This window comes from Podarcis melisellensis (assembly GCF_964234715.1).
Source record: "Podarcis melisellensis genome assembly, chromosome: 3".
NCBI lineage: Eukaryota > Metazoa > Chordata > Lepidosauria > Squamata > Lacertidae > Podarcis > Podarcis melisellensis.
Genome location: NC_138530.1, coordinates 85,724,294 through 85,749,382, shown reverse-complemented (window position 1 = coordinate 85,749,382; position 25,089 = coordinate 85,724,294). Strand labels below are relative to the sequence as shown.

The following is a 25,089-nucleotide window of genomic DNA, read 5'->3' as shown; positions in this document are numbered from 1 at the left end:
GCAGTTCTAATTTTCATGTTTGCTTTGCTCCAATTAAAGTTGGTAAAATTAATAGGACTGTAGCCAGACACTGCAAGGAGCAGTGGGAGATGCCCCCACTGCCTCCATGTCCTGCTTGTGATCTTCCCAAAGGCACTGGGGGGTGGGGAGGAGTCTGAATTATGCAGAACATTGATAACACCTAGCAGGGCTAGCCATGTTCTCAGCTATATGTGGAAATGGGGAATGTCTGTTGATCCAAACTGCATCCATGAAGGAAGAAAACACTCCACAAGAAGTTTCACATTCTCCAGACATTCTGCTTCCTAACACCTAGCTTCCTGAAAGTACATATTTGGATGTACATTGCTGGATACCTGCTCAACATTATCTGCATTTTTCATAGGTTTATATTTGCTAGATGAGTAATATAAAGCCACCTTTTTCAAATCAGTTAAAGAGATCTGGGTGATACAAGCAAGAGGAGCGGAGAAGGTAGTTTGGGATCTATTTGTAGGTCTCCTAGTGAGTTGCAGTAGATCAGCAAGGATTTCTGACTCACAACCTACTATGGCACTTCCCTTTACTTCATAGTCTAGTTACATTTGTAGTACAGTGGTATCTCGGTTTTCGAACATCTCTGAAGTCGAACGTTTCAGTTTTCAAAGGCCGAAAACCCGGAAGTAACTGCTGCCGTTTTCGAATGTGCCTTGGAGGTTGAACAGGAATCACGGCTTCCGCTAAATGCAAGATCCTGAGTTCTAGCTGTCAGCTATTGAACTATTGAACTTCGGGTTTTGAAAGTTTCGGAAGTCGAAAGTTCAAGCTATTGAACTTCGGGTTTTGAACGTTTTGGAAGTCGAATGGTCTTCCGGAACAGATTGCATTCGGAAACCAAGGTACCACTGTACTATGCAATATTCCCAAAATTGCATGCTTCAAATGAATTAGCAAGTGACCAGCAAACCTAGCTCTACGAATAGATTTCCTGTTCTGACGTCCGCAGCCTTCTCCCACTGTATTCCATTTACCATTGCATTAATAACTGTAATGGTAACAGATAACTATTTCTGAAGTAATGATTGTGATTCATCTTTTAGTGATTCATTAACTCAGACTTTTGGATTTATTCAATTCCATTTAAATAACGCCATTTTCTGTACTTTTTATAATAGCCACTTAACAGATGGTGTTCTCTTAAAACTGTACATCGGAAACCATTTCTGTATCACATCATTTCAAAGGTATATTCATCTATGTTAATTCCATTACCCTAAAAATAGTTTGTACTGAAATAATTGCATCAGAGGGTTATTCAATCTAATGTACTGTTTTGATGCAAAATTTTTCACATGTAAAGTATCCTTCATGGCGGTACCAAGTTAGTTTTTTTGGTGAGGTTCCAGTGCATGCAACAACTTCTCTCAGCATCAACACCCAGTGGCAGGAAAATCTCCATGTGCTGATTGAGACCAGGTTGCCTGAACAGTTGCTTCTTCCATCACCCACCAACCCAGGCTTTGAGGTCTTCCTTCTTTGCCCTTTCCCATGAGTCTCCAAGTGAGGTGCAATGGATGGTTACTGGGGAAAGAGATTTTTCACTGGTGGCTGCAGAATGGTCTTCCCAGAGATGTTGGGTGCCTTATTTTCTTTTCCAAGGCCATTTAAAATTGGCTTAAAATATTGTTGGTTTTGCTTGAGAATTTGAGGTTGTTGTTTTTATTCCCTGCTACTGTCATTATCTTTGAACTGCTGCATTATATATACTTGTTATGGCATACAATGGTCTTTTATTCATTATTTAATAATTACATTTATATGTCCCTTTTCCATAAATATGCTCAAAGCGCATCACAACAGAACATATCAATGCAGCCTTATGATTAACATACACGAAGTCATTTCGAAATGATAGCACAACAATAAAAAAACCCCTCAGTTCGTCATTGAATTTCTCTCTTGCTATTTGTTCACAGAAAACTTGATTAGTGGGTGGTCTAGAACTACTGCTAATGAATAAAATAATAATGAATAATAAAATGCCTATGCGTTACGGAGCTGTTCTGCCTTTAAGGAAGTTGGCAATCCCACTTGAGACAAGGCACCATAGAAGCATATTCTCTCATGTTAATGGTTTCTCATCAAAAAGTAGCCTTAGTGTTGCTTATAGGAGGTTTTACCAGGAGAAAGGTACAGGGCTGGTGGATGGAGCTGCTGTGACCCACCAGAATTTTGGACCATCATCAGTGGCTACTGATCCTAAATCAAGGAGGTCATTCTGCACTGGTTCCTCCTTTTAGGGGTGGGGGGTGGGAAACCAACATGAAACTTTGGCACCAACTTGTACTATACCAGGAAGGCAGGTAATTGCTCTCTCATGACAGCTTCCATGACATTTTCAGTGCCATCCATGGCTAGGGGACCCACATTCCATCTTTAACCACATGAGTGAAAGTTTCAAATGTTATCAGGAGTGGTGTGGGGCCAACCATGGGAGAGTAATAACCATGTTCCTCCAGGTATGGTGACAATAGGGCTCTTGAAGCTCCAGATAAAGATACTGTACCTGCTCATCTGGGATACACCATTGTCTGAGCGTCCCACCAGTCACAGGAGGACAATTAAAGGCATACTGAAAAGAGACACCTCTCCAAGAAATGGGGAGCCTTTTCTTTAACTATGTTGATGACCCAAATCAAGATCCTGAGTGGCTGGTATAACAATCTTCTCAGTGGAGAGGTTATGTTAAACAATAGGTTTGAACATTCAGTGTATACGCTTATGTTTAAAAGATAGAACAAACACCATTAGATGTATGGCTGGATAAGTTTTTAATGGTCCTTGTATTAAATACCAATAAACATTTGTTTTTAAAAATATTGAAAGTTAATCATGTTACAAGCAATGTGATGTAAGTAGTTTTGCTATATCAACAGCACACGATTACATACAAAGAACAAACTCAATCTATGTAATGTTTTATTTTTAAAGCTTCGGTGCGCATAACAAACTACATGTCATTTGTTTTACTACAGTAATTGTCATGCTGTATATGAATGCCTGGTCTTAAGATTTTGACTGATTCTCATTTGATTCCCACAGTGCAAATTAACACCATCAGATGACATGCTGACCGCAAAATAATAAAGGTCACACACACACATATATATGAGAAAAAAACAGAGTTTGAGAATAAAGGGTATAATGAGTAAGAATGCCTTTTCTTGGAACCATCTCTGTGCCCTTAACAGCTGTGTGATAGGCAGAAATTCAACAGATGGAAATTCAACAGCTGTAACTTTCTCCATGGCCATTAACTCTATGTTGGGAAAACATCACCTCATTCCCTCATTGCTCAGACCGCATCTGCAAACCTATTTATAACCTAGCCTATATCAAATTGATCTCAGGGCAGGATACAATAATACTTTTGAACAATCATTCCATTGATAAAACAATAAATTACAATATTTAAAACACAGGGTAGTGGATTCCCTATTATTTCCAAGGAGAGATAACACTAGTTTTTCATGATTAGGGAATAAGCTCTTTCAGAATATGAATGCTTGGGAGGAATTTATCTCACATTGTATGCTAGGGGGAAATGCATCCCTGCCCTGTTCCAATTCCTAGTGAAAAGAATCTGCTTCAACTAGTGTCCGTTTTCCATACATGACCATGATTATGCCTGCTTCCTATGCCATCCATTTCTTACACCAGTCTCAGCCAGCTTGTTCCAATGCATCCATTGTAAGAGCAATGACTTTCACAGGAATGGCAATATAGCTGATTTTAAAGGCCATTTTGTTGGACAATAAAAGTGGTCTTCTGGAAAGAACGGCGCAGAAATATACTTCACTATTGATTCTGCACCATTGCAGAATGTATCCTTTGGGAGTCCTCAAATGCAAATGGCTGCCAACGTATTATTTTCTATTGCTGTACCTTAGTGACACAGCAGGCGGCAAATCAAATGAAGTACAATAGCTCGCTAATTCACTAGAGTGCCTAAGATGGGCTGTTTTACATTTTTGATTGCAGGCATACTTCCAGGACCCAGCAGGACAGCAGGAAATTCCTGCTAATTTCTCCCCCACTTTATTGGACGGTGCTTTCTTGATGTACACTAGACCCATGGTGTTCTTCTCTTAAACTTTCTCTCCTATTACCTATTTCTAGCTGGATAAGAAACTGTGCACAAAAGTGGTGTACACCCACTTCCTGCTCAGATCCAGAAGACAACACTATCATAGAACATCAGCAGTCAAAGAGTTGGGGGCTGGATTCAGTCCTTCCTTCTCTCCCTCAGCCCCAATGATGATAAAGGTTGTCCTCTATGATCCAACTAGAGTATAGTAATATTCTTATTCTTACTACTACTACTACTACTACTATTATTATTATTTACCTGCCCTTCACCCAAAGGTCACAAGGTAGGTGACAGCTTCAACACACCATATTAAAAATAGTTTAAAACAACCAACAATCATAGAAATAAGATGAGTCCATGCAGACCCACCCTCAGCCTACAGTTTGATTGCAGCCAATATATTAGGTCTCAAAAATGTTTTGCTTTTGTGACCAAATTCCGCAAGTCCTATCTTCCCACTGTGTTCCTGAACCGTCCTTGTCATTTGTTTTAAGCAGAAAATTGGCAAGTGTGTAGATTTAATGGTTTTTTTAACCATCAAAAACTCAGAACACGTCTTAGATTTTGTTCTTTAATTTTACTGCTTGCTAACCTCCTAAATAGGAATCATAAGCAAATTGATGTAAATGAAAGGTGAATGTTACAGTATGAACAATCAGCTTTATTTGAACATTTGACGGAAATGGACCCGTTCAGCTGGGTCATGCAAGAAGGAAGTGCTTCCAAAGTTATGACAACACACTTCTATTGGAACAAGTTCCAACACTTGTAAAAAACGGGTTTTTTAAAGAAATGCCCTTACACATTATTCCATCTTAAACAGTTCATTAATGGCATTATATCATGGATTGCCAAACTTATGCTTTATTCCATCCTATGCAGTTCATTATTGGCATTATAAAATTAGTAGGTTGCCACTGCAGTGCCCACAGGTGCATATACACCCTCGGAGGATTTCCCTGGCATATTGTCTCTTCCACTCCCTTCAGCTGAAGTGAGACTTTAAAGAAGTGTTCTATTGTAGACAATATAAGGCTTTTGTCAAGCCTAATTGTGATTATGGGGAGTTATGGGACATGGGTGGCGCTGTGGTCTAAACCACTGAGCCTAGGGCTTGCCGATCAAGAAGGTCAGCGGTTTGAATCCCTGCAATGGGGTGAGCTCCCGTTGCTCGGTCCCAGCTCCTGCCAACCTAGCAGTTCAAAAGCATGTCAAAGTACAAGTAGATAAATAGGTACCACTCTGGCAGGAAGGTAAATGGCATTTTTGTGTGCTGCTCTGGTTCACCAGAAGCGGCTTAGTCATGCTGGCCACATGACCTGGAAAAACTGTGGACAAACGCCGGCTCCCTCGGCCAGTAAAGCGAGATGAGCGTCGCAAGCCCAGAGTCGTTCATGACTGGACTTAACTGTCAGGGGTCCTTTACCTTTTTTATGGGGAGTTATAGTTGTGCCCCCCTTGTATCACAATTAAGCTTCAAATAAGCCTTCTTTAAGCTTCTTTATTTATTTTGGGGAGTATTCAGTTCCTCCTTTGAAAAGAATTCTTCCAGTGATAACACGACAGTTACAATATTTTGTGTTAGAATCAGTGCAGTTCTGAAAGGTCAAGTCCACTATCTTGGTTCAAAATGGTATTCATTTGTAGCCGAACATATAGACCAAATACTGTCCCTTGAACTCATGAACCATCATAGCAAGACATGTTCAAATCAGTGCAGTTTTGAAAGGTTCAGTCTTATGTCTTGATTCAAAATGGCATCCAATGGTATCCAAACGGAGACAAAAATCTGCTCCTCAGTCTCAGGAACCACCATGCCAAATTTGGTTGAGCTACTTTAAGAGGTGTCTGAATGCATAGAGAGCAGACAGAGAGATAGGAGAACAACTTGCAAAAAATATATAGTAAATTTTCATCACCACATTCAGCTGTTTTTGCATGATGTCCTTTTGGACTGATATTTGAACAAAAGAAAAACTTTGCAGGGCCAGAACAAAGACCCATCTACTCTAATATTCTGTTTCCCACCATGGCATCCCAAATGCCTCCAAGAAGCCCACAAGCAGCAGGAAGTCACCAAAAACAGAATGTTCACATCAGTCCACTTCATGAAACTTGAAGTGAAAAGTAAGTTTAGTCTAGAAAAACCCTCAGAAGGGGCTGTATGGGGAAAGTTTTTAAAAATCAGGATTAGAAAACCTAGTGGGATTGGTACTAGGAGACAGAAAAGCTAAGAGTCAGAGAGCTGAGAGGAAAGGTGGCTGAAGAAGAGGACAGAATAAGCAGCAGATTGATGAAGAAGAACTCGAAGGATAAAGAAAAAGGCTTGATGAACAAAAGATCAGGAGAGGTGTGGAGAAAAGAACAGTTTCTGTGAATATGAAAATTGTCTGTCCCTATTCTAGGGATACAAGTTCCTGTTAGATTTATGTAAATCAGCTTTATTCCATCCACTTCATCATGGTAATTCAATTTATACCCAGTAAGCATTTCCTCCTAACTATATTCAAGTGAGTCCTGCAGAAATAACTGGGGACCTTGAATTTCGACAGAAATCAAGGAAGTCAGAAGTGAACATGAACCTGAGGGTGCTTCCTACATATGTCTGCAATGCATGCCTCTGAATTGTACAGCATTACTGAAATGAAATGGCAAATTTAAAAGGCACATTCCAAAAGACAAAAATGGAGAGAACAAAGTGCATCATTATAGTGATCCTATTTAAATTCAGCATGATTCCATTTGCATGAGCAAGTGATGCCAACTTTTAAAGAATCAGTCTGTTTAAACAGCTCTGACAGGTGCAATGCTGAAATAATTGTGTCCTTGGAGTAACAAGTTTTCAGAGAAGGCACATCCCATATTATCTGTCCCCAAAAGTCATGAAAGATGCCCATACCTCGAAAGTGGAAAAGGACATGGAGGGACTCATTAGATTTATATGCTCGTAGATTGCAGAGATGGCCCAAGATGGTTGTTAACACGCCACTGTGTCTTCCCACCATCAAAACTTACTTCCAGTCATATAACAGGACTTCCTTTCCTCTACCATATACCACCCCCACCCCCAAAAATTGTTCCAAAGGATTAGGTGGCCTCAGAAGCAAATTTAAGGCCTGTGAGGGGCTGTAGAGAAGGTGGAGATAAAGGGAAATGTAATTACAGGTATATTCTGCAACATGTTTTGCATTAGTAGTGGATTTATTCTACTCCTTCAATTTATTATGCTTTTGCAAAGTTATGGGGTTTCAGCAGGCAGTTATGGAATGCACACTGATTGTAAATGAAGCAGTGTGACCACCCCACAAACTTTATGCAGGCGCAAACACTATTTAAAGCAGCATCATGTGTGACCACCCCAATAGGAACATGAGCACAAACAATCACAAACATTCAATTAAAAGATGCCTGTAGGGGATTTTAAGGAGCACCAACATTATTAAACTCTAGGGTGGCACACAGGTCCAGTGCATACGTATATTGTCCAGCTCATTAAACCACATTTTAGGAGCCATGAATGATTATCCATTTCCCACTAATCCCTTTCCTCCTCTTCTCCCTTCATTGCAACACCAAGCCTTATTAGCTTCAGATCCTGTTTTGTAAACTGGCATTGAACTACCCTTCATGTTTCAAACACAGTGGGGAGCTTTAGTGGGAAGATACTCCAATGAAAATCCTCATTATTACATATTTTACATGGCTGTTTATTTGTATATATTTTAAAATTTTATAGATGGATGTTTTATGATAGCCTATATTCCTAAAGGGTAATAAAGGTTTGGCGAAGTAAGTAAGTAAGTAAGTATAAGATAACCAGGATTGGCACACCAAAGCCAGGATGTGAAGTGAGCATAGGAGTCAATTCCTAGGGGTTGCCCCCCTTTTGCCCCCCACAATAAAATATTTGGCAGCCCCCCCAAATTGTTGGGCAATGTCATTCAAATGGTGTGAGTGCACTGCATCCTGTGATCAATTATGCAGGGCAGGCTTACATGCCCCCCCCCCCATATTTTATTCAGGTTGGCACTTGGAAGTGAGGAAGGAGGGGAAGGAATTCTGATGTTGGCTTAGCAAGCCAGGATGTATGGCACAACGGAAATGGACCAATGTGAATGATCAGTGCTACGCTGGAGTTATATTGCTGGGATGAGATGAGTGCTTGTGGCAATTGAGACTTCTGGGCTCACATCTGCATTATAGTTTCAGATTATTTGAATCACAGCTTACCTAGGCTCTTCAAGATAGGCTATGGATTTTGTTTTTGTTTTTTAAGCAACCTCTGCCTCTTATATTTAACTTCATAACCTCGGATTTTACAGACGCACAGCAGATGCATGTCATTCGCTGTGCAAGCTTGTACAGTGTTTAACCAAAATGAAAGTATAAGAGCAAAGGACAACAATTCAGTATTAATGATGGATTTCTCAAGTTCTGTTGAAGAGAGCCAAAATCACAGAGGGTGTGTGTGTGTGTGCGCGCGCGCGCACACACACACGTGCATTTATATTTATTATACTTCAGCTTGATTAATGAGCAGGCAACATTTTAGAGAAGATTAATAATATCACAGATGAAAGGGCATTTTTAAAAATTAGTCTTCTTCTTAGTATAAAGAGGATTTGGATGCATTTAGATAATTAATGGGAAAACAGGGGCTCCATTTTATATTATCCACCTCTGCATAACTGTTTGCTAGTCAATACAGTAAGGATTAAGCCCTTGACATCCATCTACTGGCTGCAAACCATTCATCTCTAACTTCAAACTGCACTGTGGCCAAGGGAAGCCTAGAGTGTGCTGTAATGAATGGGTGGCAAATTTATTTCATGGCACCTTGATAACACTAGCTCAAACAGTCAATAGCAAGGAGGTGAAACACTGAAACACAGATATCGCAAGCCCCAAGGGGCTAGTCTCAAATTCTGCTTTGAGTGCTAGAAATAATTGCTTGTAGAACACAGGATATAATTGCCTTTCATTCATTGATTAGTTCATCTAGCTCAACAACCTTTGGATGAACTAGAAAGCAGCATGTTCAACAGCAGAGCCCCAGTGTCCAAAGAAAGCAAAAGTCATTTAAAAAGGAGGGAATAGAGAACCCACTTGGTGTATTCCACTTGTATATATTCAACTACTTGTGATCAATAATTTAAAAAGCTATTTAAAGGAAGATGAAAATAAATTTCCTTGCTGATTAAAAAAAAAAAAAAGCTTTGAAAAGAGTTTGTGTGAAATAAGAAGAGCCTTCTTTGATTGGCTAGGAAATAACTACCCAAGGAAATGTTTTGTGCTATCCCTCTGCCTGTTTGATTTACCCTTAATTTGTGTTGGTTTAGTAACTATCCTAATGAGTGACTTATCATAAAAGAAAGAGAGACATGCAGCTCTAAAGACAGGGAGGCACATGTGCCAAAAAGACATGTTTGGGTGTGGCCTCAAGAAAGTGTCCATAGCATGTTTATTTTGATAGAACCTATATTATAGTTGTATGTTTCCCCCTAATAATTCACAGTGGCAAACATCGATGCACACATGGCAGACACATATTGTTACCTGCTGCAACTTAGTGAAGGAAAACTCACTGAGAACTAGCAGGGGATGCAAATCCCAAACAAGTCAAGGCAAGTTCAAGGAGGGTTGTGCCTACCTCAAAAATTATATCCACTACACCCTATGCATTAACAGTTGTCAGGCCAGCAAAGGTGGGGCTGTGCTGTTGTCCTGGCTTCTGAACACCATGCATTGCTCTTGCTTACTGGACAAGGCATCAAGAAGCTCGGCATGCCTAGGTGCAGTGATGCAGCCAATAGGATGGTCCTGGTGCACCTGCAGAGATCCTTTCCACTGCCTAGCCCCTCCCACAGTGTTTGGAAGCCAGGAGAGTGATGCAGCTCCCCTTGTGCCATCCTGCTGGCCACTAATGAGCCTATTGAATCCTATGAGTCTCTACACAGTTGTAAGGGACTTCTATATGGCAGTTCATTGTGGACCCAGTGCTGCTCATGCATGCAAGTATTTTTGCAACATCCATATTACATCATCGTCAACATGTTCTTTTTCCATTTAATCCAGATTTCCAGAAACTGCAATAAAGGGAGGGGGGAATCCTGCAGAAATGGTGAGTCTAGATTAAATAGGGAAATAAAATATGGGGTGGCATTTTTATGAGAATGACACCGCAAAGCAAGTTTCCTGTATGAGCAGCACCAAGTCTGTAATAAACAGTCATGTGAAAGCACCCTAGGTTTCACTGGATCCTTGAGATTTACCCTCCGGTAACATATGTAGCCTAATTCCTGTGCATTTTAATGTTTGAGCTAAGCATATGCTGAACATTCTCCAGCTGAAATATATGGGACTTTTATTGGCTTATGCTCATTGTTTTGTTCTTGATGACATGCAAATGAATGGTGGTGAGATGCATCTTCTTAGTTCTGCATTTTGTATCTTCTTCTGTATTTAGCAATGGCTTAGAGTCACACTTCTCTGGAGGTGCCAACCTAAATACTGTAACAGTAGAGCAATGTGTGGCTGCTTAATGAGATGACTCTGTTTGTACAGAAGAGCAGAAGTTGCCAGGAAGAAAAATATCCCGATTGTCAATTTTCCCCCAAGCTTTTTTTAAAAAACAAAAACAACCTTACTGCTGCATACAAAACAAGGCTTTCACCAGTACATGAAGATCATTTCCATACAATGTGGGCAACCTAATTCATTTCCATATGGAAATAATGTATCTCAAACTGCCAAGTTTTAGTTATTTGAGTATAAATGATGTGGGAGTGGGTTTTTTTTTAAAAAAAAATAAAAAATAGTCACCCTGTGGAACTCCCTCCCATCAGATGTCAAGAAATTAAACAACTATCTGACTTTTAGAAAACATCTGAAGGCAACCCTGTATTGGAAAAATTTTAAAGTCTAATGTTTTACAATTTTTTTATATGTTGTAAGCTGCCCAGAGTGGTTGGGGAAATCCAGCCAGATAGGCAGAGTATTATTAATAATAATAATAATAATAATAATAATAAATTTGTTGTTGAAAGTTTTCAACAGAATCCAGCCAAAATTAAAACACTTTTAAGTCCTGACATTTCAATGGAAGAATACCTGCTAAGAACACCATGAAATCAAGAGAACTAAAAAGTGCTTTGCTTTGTCTAGACTGTGCCTTGTGGGTGACTGACCTGATAATAAAGGCTCATCCGCACTTCCACTTGTCCTGACCTGAAAAGCATGGGCCTGAGCAGTTTCCCACTTGCTTGTGCTTTCTCCGCACAGGCCCAAGCAGTTTGCCGTTTACCTTGGGAAATTCTTTAGTGCTGAATCAGAACAAACATCAATACACAGAAAACCTGCTTGACCTTTGCTCTGATGCAGTGGCAAAGAGTGAGTAAGTGGTGGACAATCAGAAGTCTAGATGAGCCCTAACAGAGCCTTTCTGAATAGTGAACTCTGGTGGTGGTATGACTGGAACCAACATAGGACAGTAATATAGGAGAGTAGCATTTCTGCTAGGGAGCCAGAATACATTGCAGCATTTAGTTGCCAGTCACTTGTGATTCAATAATAGGAACTTGAGAAAGTTATAAAGAGCACAGTTTGCAAACTGTATTAAAATCATAGAGTTGGAAAGGACCCTGAGGATCATCTACTCCAACCAATGCAGGAATATGCAGCTGGATTGAACCTGCAGCCTTGGCATTATCAACACCACACTCTAACCAACTGAGCTATCCATTTAGTATCTAAATTACTTTGTTGAGCCTAACCATGTCTGCTCATTTTCCAAATCTGCATGGAATCTGTTTTGCCATGAACTGGCCCTTCGTCATACGCCCTTCAGGGTCTGTACCTAACCCCAGTGTTATTTCTGCTCAACATCATGTCTTGACAGTGCAGGTGACTCTTATTTTTCTTTTCCTTCTCTGTGCCACTTGTTCCTAATCTTCACGAATTGATTTCCACTGAAGAGTCTCCCAGAAATTCACAGAGAGTCCTCCAGGTCTGACCTCTTTATAGAAGTTAATTACACGGCTGTGTTATCTGGAGGTTTGCAACAGACAATATCTCATCATTAGCATAGTCATATCTTATATGTTTTGTTAAAGCACACCTCACCATGTTTGCAGTCATGCCAGCTGCTGCAGTTTGCAAAGGTCGCACCAGCCTGTCACTGGTTAGTGTCTTGAATTAAATAGATCATTAAAAGAAGCTTAGAATGTTTCTGGCCCATCATGTCATCGGACGGATATAAATTCATCTTGAATCGTTATTATTTCTTGCATTGCAAATATTAATTTGCCATGATGCCAAATCAACATGCCACAAACCAATCTATTCTAAAGATTGTCAAAATAATGAGATTGCCAACACTTCAAATATAAGAGGTCTTCACCCTTCTCCTGAATTATGGCAGTAGTGAAGTGCTCTACGCTGAAGGAAGTCCTAGAGGTCTGGTGGCAGATTCAAATATTATGCAAGACAGCTAAGCTGACAATTTGCTATTCCTAAAAATAGAGAAAGGACATGTGAGGCTTTTAGCCTATCATGAAGTGTAAGAAATTAGAACTGAGTCAAACATGGAGTGCCTTTTCTGGAACCTTTCAGCAGTGACATAAGTTAAGGCATATTCCATAGTGATGCCCAATTTTACAAGTGTGAATGACTTGTCCCCCATTTTGACTATGTTCAGGTGAAATTTAATGCTGTTTTATTTGTTCAGGCATTTGAGTGGATAAGGGATGTTAGGTATCTGCCAGATGTTTCATCTGGTACTGTTTTTATGATGTTTTGTGACATTTTGTGCTGCCTTGGGCTCCTGTGGGTAGAAAGGTAAACAATTAATAATAAATGAAATAAATGATGGCTGGTTGATTGTTAATTTAAAGTTATATTGCTATGTTATATTAGGTTGATAGGAGCCCTGAGCTCACTCTTAGGAGGAAGTATGGGATAACAGAATAATAAATAAATTAAAATAAAAACAAAACAACTCCTTTTCTTTTCTTAACAACATATTTAATACATTCAGTTAAAACATAAGTATCAATATATTAAAAATTTTACTACAATATTCTAATGCTCTAAAACCAAGAAGAGCTGAGACCATTTAGATGTTTTTCATCTCCGCCACAGTTTTAGTATCACATTAAGTTACCCAATTGTTCATTACTTACGCTGACAACTACACCCTCAGCATATCAGCTACTACTTATCCCAAGACCATTACTTCTTGGTCAGAATTGTTTTCCACCAGAATCTCATTCTTTCCAACCTATATCTCAAGGTGGGCCAATTTCCCCCCCATATGTTTCTTGGAAATTGCCCAAAAGGTGGAGAAAATGCCTACCTGTTCATAGTGACAGCAGTGCTGATCCACAAAGCTGTACCCTCACTCTCAAAGGCCTTGTGATGTCATCATGCAGTGCAATCTAGTCAGCTACATATTGTTGTGACATCATCACATTCACAATGTAATCTCTAACTGGCTGGGGAAACTACTCCAAGGGAGAATGCCCAGTGGTTTCTTCTGTTTTCAAAATGACATAGAAGCAGCAGCAACAACAACAGATTGGGAAGACAACAGAAACAAACACAAAAAGGGGTTTTGTTTCTTTTCAGGGCATCTCACACCTTTCACACCTGTGGTAGTGAGCAGCTTTTGTGACCACTGAGGGAATGGAAGGCCCTGGTAAGCGGCTTTGGCATATAGGTGCATGTTGTGCTGTCACTGGGGTGTGAGAGGGGGCTATTTACACCTGCCTCTCTCTTTGCCTCTTCATTTGGCAGGCTACTCACCTGCCCACCCTAGAGGCACCGCAAACAGCGGCTCATTGCCTCCTGAGGGGCCAAGTAGGAATATTTTGCTTGTCACCTGCTTGGTCTTGCTGACAGGGTTGTTTTACCTACTCTGTTCTGATGTGCTGGTGGGTACACTTAGTGGCAGGTAGTCACTAAATAGATTAATTAGCCATATTGGCAGGTAGGTGCGGGAAGTTATGAGTTAGTTAAAGTTTGGAATGGGAAGATGTAGTCCTGAGCCCTGTTTTCAGGGCTGTGGGCCTCAATGACAAGGAGCATCTTAGGGGCCAACCTGTGATACCTGTCTGGGGTTGCGGGGTCTCAGGAGGGGGTGAAGCACAAAGGCCTTCCTACTGGCCTAAAAGGTGGGGCTTAAGGAGGGGGATAGAGGAAGGGGCCTTAGCACTGCTGGCTCACCCACAGTTTGGTTAACAGATCCCACACCTTAGTTCCCCTATATGCAGATCTGTTGGGAGTTGAATAAATATATATGTATGTTCAATCAGCCTTTGTGTCTTGCCTCTTAATTTCCCTGTGTGGTTGCAGAACACTTTGTACCACTTTTGTCCTGAAAATAGTACAAGGAGCAAACAATCCTGAGATCCCTCCCTTTCTGAGAGGGGTTATATCGCCCTCTCTTTTAAATATGGGAAGAAACAGAGGAATGCTTGGCAGTGTGCTAGGAGTGTTGTAGGCTTTGCTGATGTTCTGTTCTGTTTTGTTTTTATTTCTTTTATTTATTTATGGCTTCTTCTGGGCAACAATACAGCTGGACTCCTACAACTTTTGTAACCCCAAAATAATGTCTAGTGAGGAAACATGATAAATGTTCTCATATTTAGTTCCTTGGGTCAAAAGTGGCTATGATCAGTAACACTACAGATCAGAATTCACGCAGTGTGTAATTGCAACAATAAAATCTCCTTTTAAAAAATCCAAACCTTTATGATTACAAAAATAATTGGCTTGCACGCTCTCTGGAATGTTAATGCATATTTCCCCGACATAATTTCAATCAGCAAAAAATGCATCCTGCAGCTAACCAAATGAACTTTGAAGTGAGTGACATTGCCAGATTTAGCAAAGCCCTCTCTAAATGTTCTCTTCCCTTTGCAGGATTTAGCAGAGGTTTGTGTGTGTGCCACAAAACAATTCCCATGCTAAGTGAGTGGTGTTTGTTAGAAAGCAATGTACTTCTCCACCTTTAATTACAATGCACTTTCCCCCTCCAGCATCAAAGAACACTGGCTGGTGAATAGCTCAACACACACACACGGGGTGGGGTGGGGTGGGGTGGGGGGAGAGGAGAGAGAGAGAGAGAGAGAGAGAGAGAGAGAGAGAGAGAGAGAGAGAGAGAGAGAGAGAATTCAGCTAGAGAGCAACAACAGAGAGCAGCAGAGTGGGGAAAATGTTTGTTGAACTTCAACAAAAAGCTGTTAAATTTCAAGAGATTTACATACTGTTCCCCCCACCCAACCCTGCCCTCCTACCCAAACTTTGCTTCATTGTTTGCCTAACAATATCCAGCCTGAAATAAACTGAATGCAAGGATATAAACAGGGAGATTCTAAACAAATTATAGATGGCCGAATGCCCATTTCTAGTAATGGATACATCTGCATGATCATTGAAAGCAAATAAGAAATAGAAAGCAAATGACAAGTGTGAACTGGCTTTTAAAATACATGCTTCAAAAATGATGCAGAGAAAGGGGAAATAACTTTAAGAGAGCAACAGTAGACCTAGGGAGCTATTCAAAGTAGAAATGGGAAGGCGAATCATGTGGAGGAGTGAAGGTTCGAAGGCTGAAGGAGAAAGAAAGGTTGGCCATGGCCAATGAATGGCATGACAAGTGAAATGTCCATGATATAATGGCAGAAACCACAGTGCAATGCCAACTTCCAAAGGAGAAGTATAATGTCCAGCATATAATATTGGAATATTGAGAATATTTTTTTTGTGGTATCGCACTACTGTTCCTAATGCAATAGTTCTGAGCAGGCCTCAGAAAGATCCTCTCACTTCATGTGAGTTTGCATTTGGTCTTCTGCTGTGGTTAAGTAATGCTGTTTTTGTTTTTCTTATGCATTGATATCCTGCCTTTCTTCCACCATGGAACCCAAGGTGGCATGCACGTGTTACCCAGATGGTTTCTTATACAACAACAACAACAACAATCTTTATTATGGTCCAGAGACCAACAAAACATTACAAATCAATACAGAGTTCATACAGCCTACCTCCAGGTTAATCAAGCACTTTGTTTGGAATATAGGGCTCATTTGTTCTTTCAACCACCGATATACACACATGGATCAGATCCAGAGATTCAGAAAAACTTCAGCAAGGTGCTGGCCCATGACATGTGCCTTCATACCATACTCTGGGATCAGAGTATGGAAATAATGTTGAGCACTAACCAAGGAGATTGGGCTCAAACTTTTATTCAGCCATGAAGCTCAGTAGATGCCCTCAACCTCACCTACCTTGCAGGATTGTTGGAAGGTTAAAATGTGGGGAGACCACAAATGCTCTATCCTGAGATCCAAGATCACCAGTCCTGAAGCAATGATTCTTCAACATCAACTTCGTTGCACTGGTCATGTTGCGCAGATGCCTGATCGTCTTCCAAAGCAACTACTTTATTCCAAACTTAGAAATAGGAAGCGTAATGCTGGTGGTCAACAAAAGAGGTTTAAAGACTGTCTCAAGGCAAATTTTTTAAAATGTAGTATAAACACTGACAATTGGGAAACACTTGCCTGTGAGCACTCCAATTGGACAACAGCCTTTACCAAAGGTGTCATGGGCTTTGAAGACACTCAAACTCAGGACACAAGGGAGAAACGTGCTAAGAGGAAGGCACGCTTGGCAAATCCACACTGTGATCAACTCCCAGCAGGAAACCAATGTCCCCACTGTGGAAGGATGTGTGGGTCGAGAATTGGCCTCCACAGTCACTTACTAACTCCTTGTTAAAACCATGTTTATGGAAGACAATCTTACTCGGCTATGAGTGATTGCCAGAGAAGAAGATCACCAAGATCCTGGAGCAAGGGATGGATAAAAATATAACTAATAGAATTAATGAATTCCATTTTTGATTTTGTTCTTACTTATGTGCTTTGTTTTGGTCTGTCAGTGTTCTGCAGCTTTGACTGAAGTGATAACAGAATGTGTTGTTCTTGGCAGAATTCGCATCATATATTGCTTTGTGCATCACACACTTACTCACAGAAGGATGGGCACAGTAATTCTCTCAGGATGTATTTCTTATGTGCTCCACAGGGCCTGCTTTCCTGTGAAAGACTCAATAGTCATTGTTACGGTTTTTCCACCACTGCCTGTCACAATTTCCATTGACAGCTATGCCTGCTTGTAACTTCATTATGTGAAGGATATCTACCAACTCTGCCTCATTCTTGAGTGGGTGTGCATAAACCCACCCACATTTATACACACACCCATTCTTCCATGAACTTGTCCTTTACTTCGTCCAACAAAATCAAGTTACTTGGGCCACACAGCCAGTAGCCAAACTACTTCGTCTTCTCCTTCAGATACTCAACCTTATCAATCTACTTGTGCTATCACACTTCTATTATTCCATTATGGGTCTGTCCAGCAATCCCTCACTGTTTTATCATTCCATCCCACACACTTTGTCATTCAATCATCTCCCATCAAAGTTCTCCAAGACTGAGTTCATGCATTTCTTCCCTAGTCCAAAATAACCATCAAAATGGTTCTACATAGCCACCACATTGTCTACAATTCATTCCCAATACACTCTTTGCCTCCTCATTGCCATTCTTACCACTCCAATGCAGACTTATCTTTTCCATTCCTAGAGTCCTCCTCAGTGTCATCTTGTGTGATGTTTGCTCTGACTTTACACTCTTTCCCGCACCCCTTCCGTCTGCCCAGTACAATTCAGCCATTGCTCAGCATCATGATTTCAATTCAACATCCTAATTTCATTTGCATCTGATCCCTTGGCATTCATATTATTCTTCGCATTCTCCCTTTTGACACTCAACCCACCTACGGTACTGCCAGTGATGTCCACTTTCTCATTCAACTCACCACAATGTGCTCCTTGCCACTGTTCACCCATTTCCCAAAGCTGCTTCTGAGTGACTGCACTGACTCCACAAAAGCTGCTTATTATTCCAGCTTATCCCCCCTCAACATTCTCTATTCAACAGCTGTACTCTACCTCCATTAGCCTCACTAATCCTCTCCTGTTCCAATGTCATTCCATTTTGAGAACTGCCCAGTCCCGGCCATACTGTTGCCCGAGCCTGCCTAACGCCGTTTCACTTTGGGAATACCCATTTTGTTGTGTCACGCTGGGCACTGCTATACCTCTGTGCTCTGGACACTGTCATTTTACTGTCAGCTTGCTCTCCATGCCTGTTCCACTACCAATCTGCTCTGCCATTACGCTGACACTTTAATCTGGACAGTATCATTCCATGCCATCATTCTCACCTAGACAATATCATCCCACAAGCCACCCTTTTTCTGGACACTGTGATTCTGCTGTCATTTTGCTTTTCAAATTGTTTCCATTTCAGAGGCTATAATTCAGGCTTGGACTGCCATTGGACTCTGGAGACCAACACTGCATCTTGATGCACATTCCTCCCTATTAGACCAGTCCTTCATATTTGTGCCTTGCAACTCCACTCATTGCAGTTTTCCTTCTTTCCTCAGTTCCACAGACAACCCCACAGCATGCACATATTTGTGGCGTTCCTCTGGGTTCCTTGAGCCCTACTGACAAACCCCAGGGCTCAGTTACACCAGCTGACCTGCCTTTCCTTTCTTCTGCAGTGCAGTTCTGATGCATTGGTGTGGGTTTTTTTGTGTTTTTTTAAAAAAAACCCTATTCATGCCTATTGTCATTCAGTTGCGTTCCTTTTTCAGAAATTATTCCGGGCGGGCAAATCTTACTTTCCATGGCCATTCAGTTTTCTGCCATCAGTCTTAAACATGTCCCAGCGCAAAAAAATAAAAGATGTTAAAAAACACAACAGCAACAAGAACAACAACTGATCACATATTCACGCCATCAGGCGTCCCCCTATCGTGACAAAGAAATTAAAGCAGGCGAATTCCTGTCGCCGCGAACAAGACAGGCAAGAAATCAGTGGAACAATTCCCTCTCTTCAAATCCACCCACCCTTCCCACAGACGATAACTTAGGTAAAAAAGAGAGAGTGGGGAAAGAAGCAGAAATCTCAGCCTTCCGGAGTCACTATCACTTGCTATTTGCAGACTGATTGAGTCACTCTCTCTCTCTCTCCAGCCATGAAAATGCTGCCACGATCCTAAGCAAGAGCCCCCTAGATTTTGGGCAAAGAACAAACAAGGTGTTAATTGCAGCCTCGCGGAAGAAATTGCTATTGTTCCCAACAGTGGAAGGCGGCACTTTGAGAGCTGCGATGTTTTCCCTCGGAGCGCCAGATCATTTAAATCTGCATCGCGGTGGCGAACTGACAGCTCTTGGGGCTGCGACAGAGGGCTTTACGCTTTAGGAGCAAAGAGCGAAAGGAGGGAGGCGGCGGGTGGTGGAGCGGGGGGCGAGAGGACGGAGAGAGAGAGAGAGAGAGAGAGAGAGAGAGAGAGAGAGAGAGAGAGAGAGAGAGAGAGAGAGAGAGAGAGAGAGAAATCAAAGGCTGCGCTCTCGCTCTTCTCTCCCGCGCGCGCCCCCTTCTCTTCCCCAGCCTCCGAGTTTCGCTCGCAGCCAGCCACAGCCGTGTGGGAACTGAAGCTGGAAAAACCTCCCAGACGCAGAAAAAGACCGGCTTGTTGTGGGGAGGGGAGGGGAGGGGGGGAAGAGACGTGCTTGGGGTTGAGTAGCTGTGACGTGCGAAATCACACCGCCGCGCCGGGCCCACTTGCCGGAGCCGAGAGGGAAGCCTGCCTCGCGCACGCGCACCCGGCGGAGAAAGGCGCGGAGAGGACGTCGAGCGGAGCGCGCGGTGCTTGCGCTCCCAGAGCCTGAGCTGTCGGTCGGCGGAGGGAAAGGAAGGAAGGGTGGGAGGGAAGCGAGGTTGGTGGAGCCACAAACGCGCGCGGACAGCCGAGCGCGGGGCGCACTCGCCACGGGAGACAGCGCGAGGGAGTAGCGCGCGCGCGCTCATTTCCTCACACACACACACACACGGGTGAGAGGGGAAAGCGCACACGCGCACACTGGAGCTCACACACATCTCCATTCTCTTTCCTTCACACAGAGAGGGGCGCGCGCGCACGCCACACACACACACACACACAGACCCACACTCACCGTGGCTCGCTCTTCCCGCGCTCCCGCCGAGCTTCGCCGCCTTCCCTTCGCTCTCTCGCGGACTCCTTCCTCTCCCCTCCGCGCTCCTAGAAGCTCTTCGACATCCTCGGCCGAGGCTATAGCTTGCGAGGGAGAGATTGTACTGCCATCCCCCTCCACCTCTCCACCTCAGCCGCTGTCCTTCCCTCAGGTACTTGAGAGCCGGAGGGAGGGAGAGGAGGAGGAGGAAGAAGAAGAAGAAGAGGAAGGCGGCGAAAAGAGAACGAGACCAAGCCGACTGACAACAACCGCCAAGAGCCAAAGCCCGCCAACAAATCTGCAATAGGGCAGCCGGATCTCTTTGAGTTTGCTTTCTGGGCTCATCTCCTTCGCCGGGTCTGTCTCCGCTGTTGGGTTGAGACACTTTATTCCCAAGTGAAACAACACAAGAAAACCTCTGCTTTCCAGCCAAGTCCATTGCAACCCGCCCCCCGCCCTTCTTTCCTGCAGTCTCTGGTCGGGGGCTTGGGCTGCCCTCCCCCTTCTTTTTATATGTGGTTGGATCTGAGGGAAGCCATCCTTTGGCCGTGCTGAGCCTCCCTCCCCCTCTCTCTGCTGCGGGTTTTTTTCCCCTCCCTTCCCTTCCCCTTCTCTCCCTCCCCCTCAGCAGCCCTCTTCTTCTTCTTCTTCTTCGGCTTTTGGTTTTTTGAATGCGCGCTGAGGAAAATGGGCAACGGCGCTTCCGCCCGAAGGGGAACCTCTCCATGCCTGCTTTTGGGACGTGTGCCTGTGGCGGTGGGGTCTTCTTAGAGAAATAGCCTGCCTGCTTTCGGAGTGGAAGGTAAGGCTGGGGCGGGAGAGGGAGCTCGGGGCTGAAGGAGAGACGGGAGCCGTGGGAGGTGGGTGAGTGGGTGGGGGTGGGAGAGAGACACGACGCACCACCTGGCGGGACCCCTCCGCGCAAGTGCTCCCTCCTCGCCCCTGGAAAAAAGTTGGCGAAGTCTCCTCGGCGACTGGGCAAGGCATTGGCTGCCCTCCCGCTCGACCCAGGGAGGTCTAGCGCACGATCGGGGTGATTTTCTCGCAAGGAAGAGGGAAGCGGGGGATCCTGAGGTTAATAGGAAGTTTAAGGGAAGTCTGTGTGTGGGTCTTCCGTGGCGGAGCAGATCCGTGGAGTGATGGCGCCGTCTAGGTTCGATTAAACTACAGTGTCACCGAGGAGGGTGGGAAAAGACGAGGATGCTTTTCGGTGGGAAAGATTTCGACGAGCAGTCTGAGATCTTTTGAGGACAGTTTTGTTTCCCCCCTCCCCTAAAGCAGATATCACCCTTCACCTCCAAAAAACCTCCACCGGAGCCTCCTGCTTAGAAAATGAACTTCTCGTCGTTGGCATTTGCTGCATCGTCACCCAAAATCCTCTCCTCTCCAGTGTACCCTGTGTAGTTGACAGAGGATCTCCCCTTTCCTGTTCAGAAGAAAAGGAAGGAGGGCGAAAGCCAAAATGCTGTCTTTTCTTTATAGGAAGCAGCCTAGCACTGCAGACCATAGCATTTTAAAAATCTTACCTGGCTGTTCTCCCGCCCCACCACCACCACCCATGCCCTCCTCAGACATTTATTATCTTAACCAAAATACATTCCCTTCAGATTTTGAGGCAGCTCTTCTCACACTGATGGAATTCCTAATTTAGTGCTCTACTGCTAAATTGTCTTTCAATGCCTAGACCCTCCTGAACAATGCTGCGCACAACTGCAATGCCTGTAAAGTGCTCCAGCAACATTTGTAAAGAGTAGATGATTATTTGCAGTGTTTACCCATAGCAAGTTCACTTCTCAGCCTTGAAATGGCCTATCAAGTCTGTGGTTGTGGTTGTGTGTGTGTTTTGCAAAGAAGCCATTTGCTTCTGATGTACAGGAAAGAGAAAAAATCTAATGGTTTGGGTAATGGGGGGGGGGAGGGAATTTCCACAACTATACCTTTACCCCTCCCGAAACCTCTCTCCCTTTAAAACTACACATTTAAAGAGAGTCACTGCTGTTTTTCTCTTCTCTGTGTTCTGAGCCTGCAATTTATAATCTGGGAAGCACAAAATCTCTTTGAGGGAACTGAATCCTCCGATTTGTTCAGCATTACGCAATTGGGGGTGGGAGATGCCTGGTCATTCGGATAGAAGATGAAAAAGCTAGAGAGAGGGGAGACTGTGTCAAAAACTCAGTAACTCTTTATGTTTGCCTCCAGACAAACAATGGAAGAGGTTAGTGTTGCCAACTAAAAACATTACCTCAATGTCACTTTTATCAGCTACCACTTACAAAGAGAACTAGAATTGTTAAGGGCTAAACAACTTCATAAATATTAAAGCTGAAAATGGGCTATATGGCATTTATTCCATAGGTGGTTAAATGTACCCAAGACTCACTTTCTTTAGTTACACCTGTATTAGAGAAGAGCAAGTAAAGATTGCAGGTAGATATAACTGATATAACTACTATATTTGGCAAGGGTGCTGGTAAAAAGAAATGGTGACAGTAGATTTCATTAACCAACACATTTTGAAAACGCAACTGTTAGCAACAGAGGGCAAGGAACAACCAGGACATATAATCCAGGTCTGCTTCAGAGGGAAGTTCTAGCACAGAAATGCTGCCTAGCTCCATCTTGGGTGAAATATTATAGATCGACTTTGTGTATATCACACAGAGGGTATATCACACAGAAATTGTAGCATTCAGATTGCTAAATTTTAGTTCTGCTGATAGCTAGCAAAAAGTTATTGCTGTCTAACCTGCTATATTCCCTTTGAAGATAACACTTCCAATATTTCAGTGTTTCTCAATCTTGATATGTCCTCCCGAGTTTCCTTTTTAAATGAAATCTTAATATAACCAGGATGCTACCGCAATGGCATGAAGCCATATGGGAGATAGTACCCCGTCTGTAGCAAATAAAAATTTGTGCATTTTAAAAACCATGACTCTACTTCACCATAATTATTTCTAAAACATAATAGAAAATACATTGTGTAACAACAGCTGCTCCCAATCCCCCTCCTCTGGCAGTATATGAAAATGTTATATAGAAAGGCTCCTTAGCTTAAAAGTCAATTACTGTTCCTCTTGTGATCTATCAGACAAAGACCATTGAACCCTAATTTGGGGTTGAGAGTCATGTGCTGCCAAACTGTATATGTTTTAAGCAGGAGGAGGCATTCCAATTAATAATGTAGCAAATGTTATTTTTGAAAATTTGGATATGGAGAATTTGACAGCTAAACTGGCCACATGGTGGCACTGTTCACACAGCATCCAAAATTTCCTTGTATTATAATTCTCTTTTTAAAATAAAAATAAAAAAGAAGGCGAAGAAGTCCTCCTTTAGAGGAAAAATATACGCACATTCTAACTGAAATATTGAAAACAGCTGGCTGAAATTTTGGAAGGAGTTTAATTTTCATTGCATGAAGCATCCGACCTGCATTTTTCTTTCCTCTCCTTTCCTACAGGCCAAATGACATAGGATGAAGGCTGTTCGTAATTTGCTGATTTATATATTTTCCACCTATCTACTGGTTATGTTTGGATTTAATGCTGCCCAAGACTTCTGGTGTTCAACGCTGGTGAAGGGGGTCATTTATGGATCGTATTCTGTAAGCGAAATGTTTCCCAAAAACTTTACAAACTGCACTTGGACGCTGGAAAACCCAGATCCAACCAAATATAGTATTTACCTGAAATTTTCCAAAAAGGACTTCAGCTGCTCTAACTTTTCACTGTTGGCTTATCAGTTCGATCATTTTTCCCATGAGAAAATTAAGGATCTCTTAAAGAATAACCACTCTATAATGCAACTTTGTGATTCCAAGAATGCTTTTGTATTTCTGCAGTACGATAAGAATTTCATTCAGATTCGCCGGGTCTACCCCTTCGAATTCATAGGATTACACAAAAAGGAAGATGGTCAAAAGTCTTTCTTTGAATTTTTGGTGTTGAACAAGGCCAGCCCAAGCCAGTTTGGTTGTCACGTATTATGCACTTGGCTGGAGGGCTGCTTGAAATCTGAGAATGGGAGAACAGAGTCCTGTGGGATCATGTATACAAAATGCACCTGCCCTCAGCACTTGGGAGAATGGGGGGGAGATGACCACTCCCTGGTGTTGCTCAATAATGTAGTGCTGCCCCTTAATGAGCAGACGGAAGGCTGCCTCACACAGGAGCTGCAAACCACCCAGGTCTGCAATCTCACCAGGGAAGCCAAGCGACCACCGAAGGAAGGTAGGTGCTCTTCAAGAAGGCTCAGCTGTCCTACAGCCCTTTCTTGTTTTTGATTCAACTGATATATATATATATATGTCTGTCTGTCAGAGTTGCACTCCACACCAGCTGCCTGCATGAAAGGATATTTGAAGGTCCACATACAGTCATCCTCTGGATTCCTTCCAAGAGGGAGGATTTAATTTTTCTTATTTAATCTGATAGAAAAGTGCGGGGTTTTTTTATTATTATTTCCATTAAAGAGTGCTCATATTTTATAGAGGACTTCTGGTTTTGTTTTCAGACCTGCTAAGAATAATTGTGACAGGTTGGGAAGCCAAGTTATTATCTTTCTTCTCACTGCAACCACCCAGCTACCATATGCTTATTCACCTGTGATCCTGTTGCTTTGGCTTTGCAAGGAAGATATTTCCAAAGGCATATGGGTAACCTGAACAAAGTTCCAAAGATCTAGGTTGGCCAGAATCCCAGAGGCCAAGGATGGGGGATAATCATAAGGCACCTTGTGAGATCTGTTTCAAGGTATTCTGAAATAAGGGAGCATCCATTATGGAACTTCAATAAGGATTTGTAAGATCATACTTTAGGAAGCACACAAACTGGAGACA

At 42.5% G+C, this 25,089-nt stretch overlaps 1 protein-coding gene across 4 annotated transcripts in view; it reads left to right on the top strand.

The window, feature by feature from the left end:
- The first annotated feature begins 19,836 nt into the window (after positions 1-19,836).
- ADGRB3 (adhesion G protein-coupled receptor B3) overlaps positions 19,837-25,089 on the top strand; it is a 452,998-nt gene continuing 447,745 nt past the window's right edge. Inside the window, exons 1-2 of one of the 4 annotated variants that reach the window (XM_081905943.1) lie at positions 19,837-21,051; positions 23,713-24,481. In XM_081905943.1, coding sequence (XP_081762069.1) covers positions 23,728-24,481 — 754 coding nt within the window. In that variant the 5' untranslated portion in view covers positions 19,837-21,051; positions 23,713-23,727. The remainder of the gene's footprint in view (positions 21,052-23,712; positions 24,482-25,089) is intronic. The other 3 variants (XM_081905944.1, XM_081905942.1, XM_081905945.1) reach the window with 3 other exon arrangements.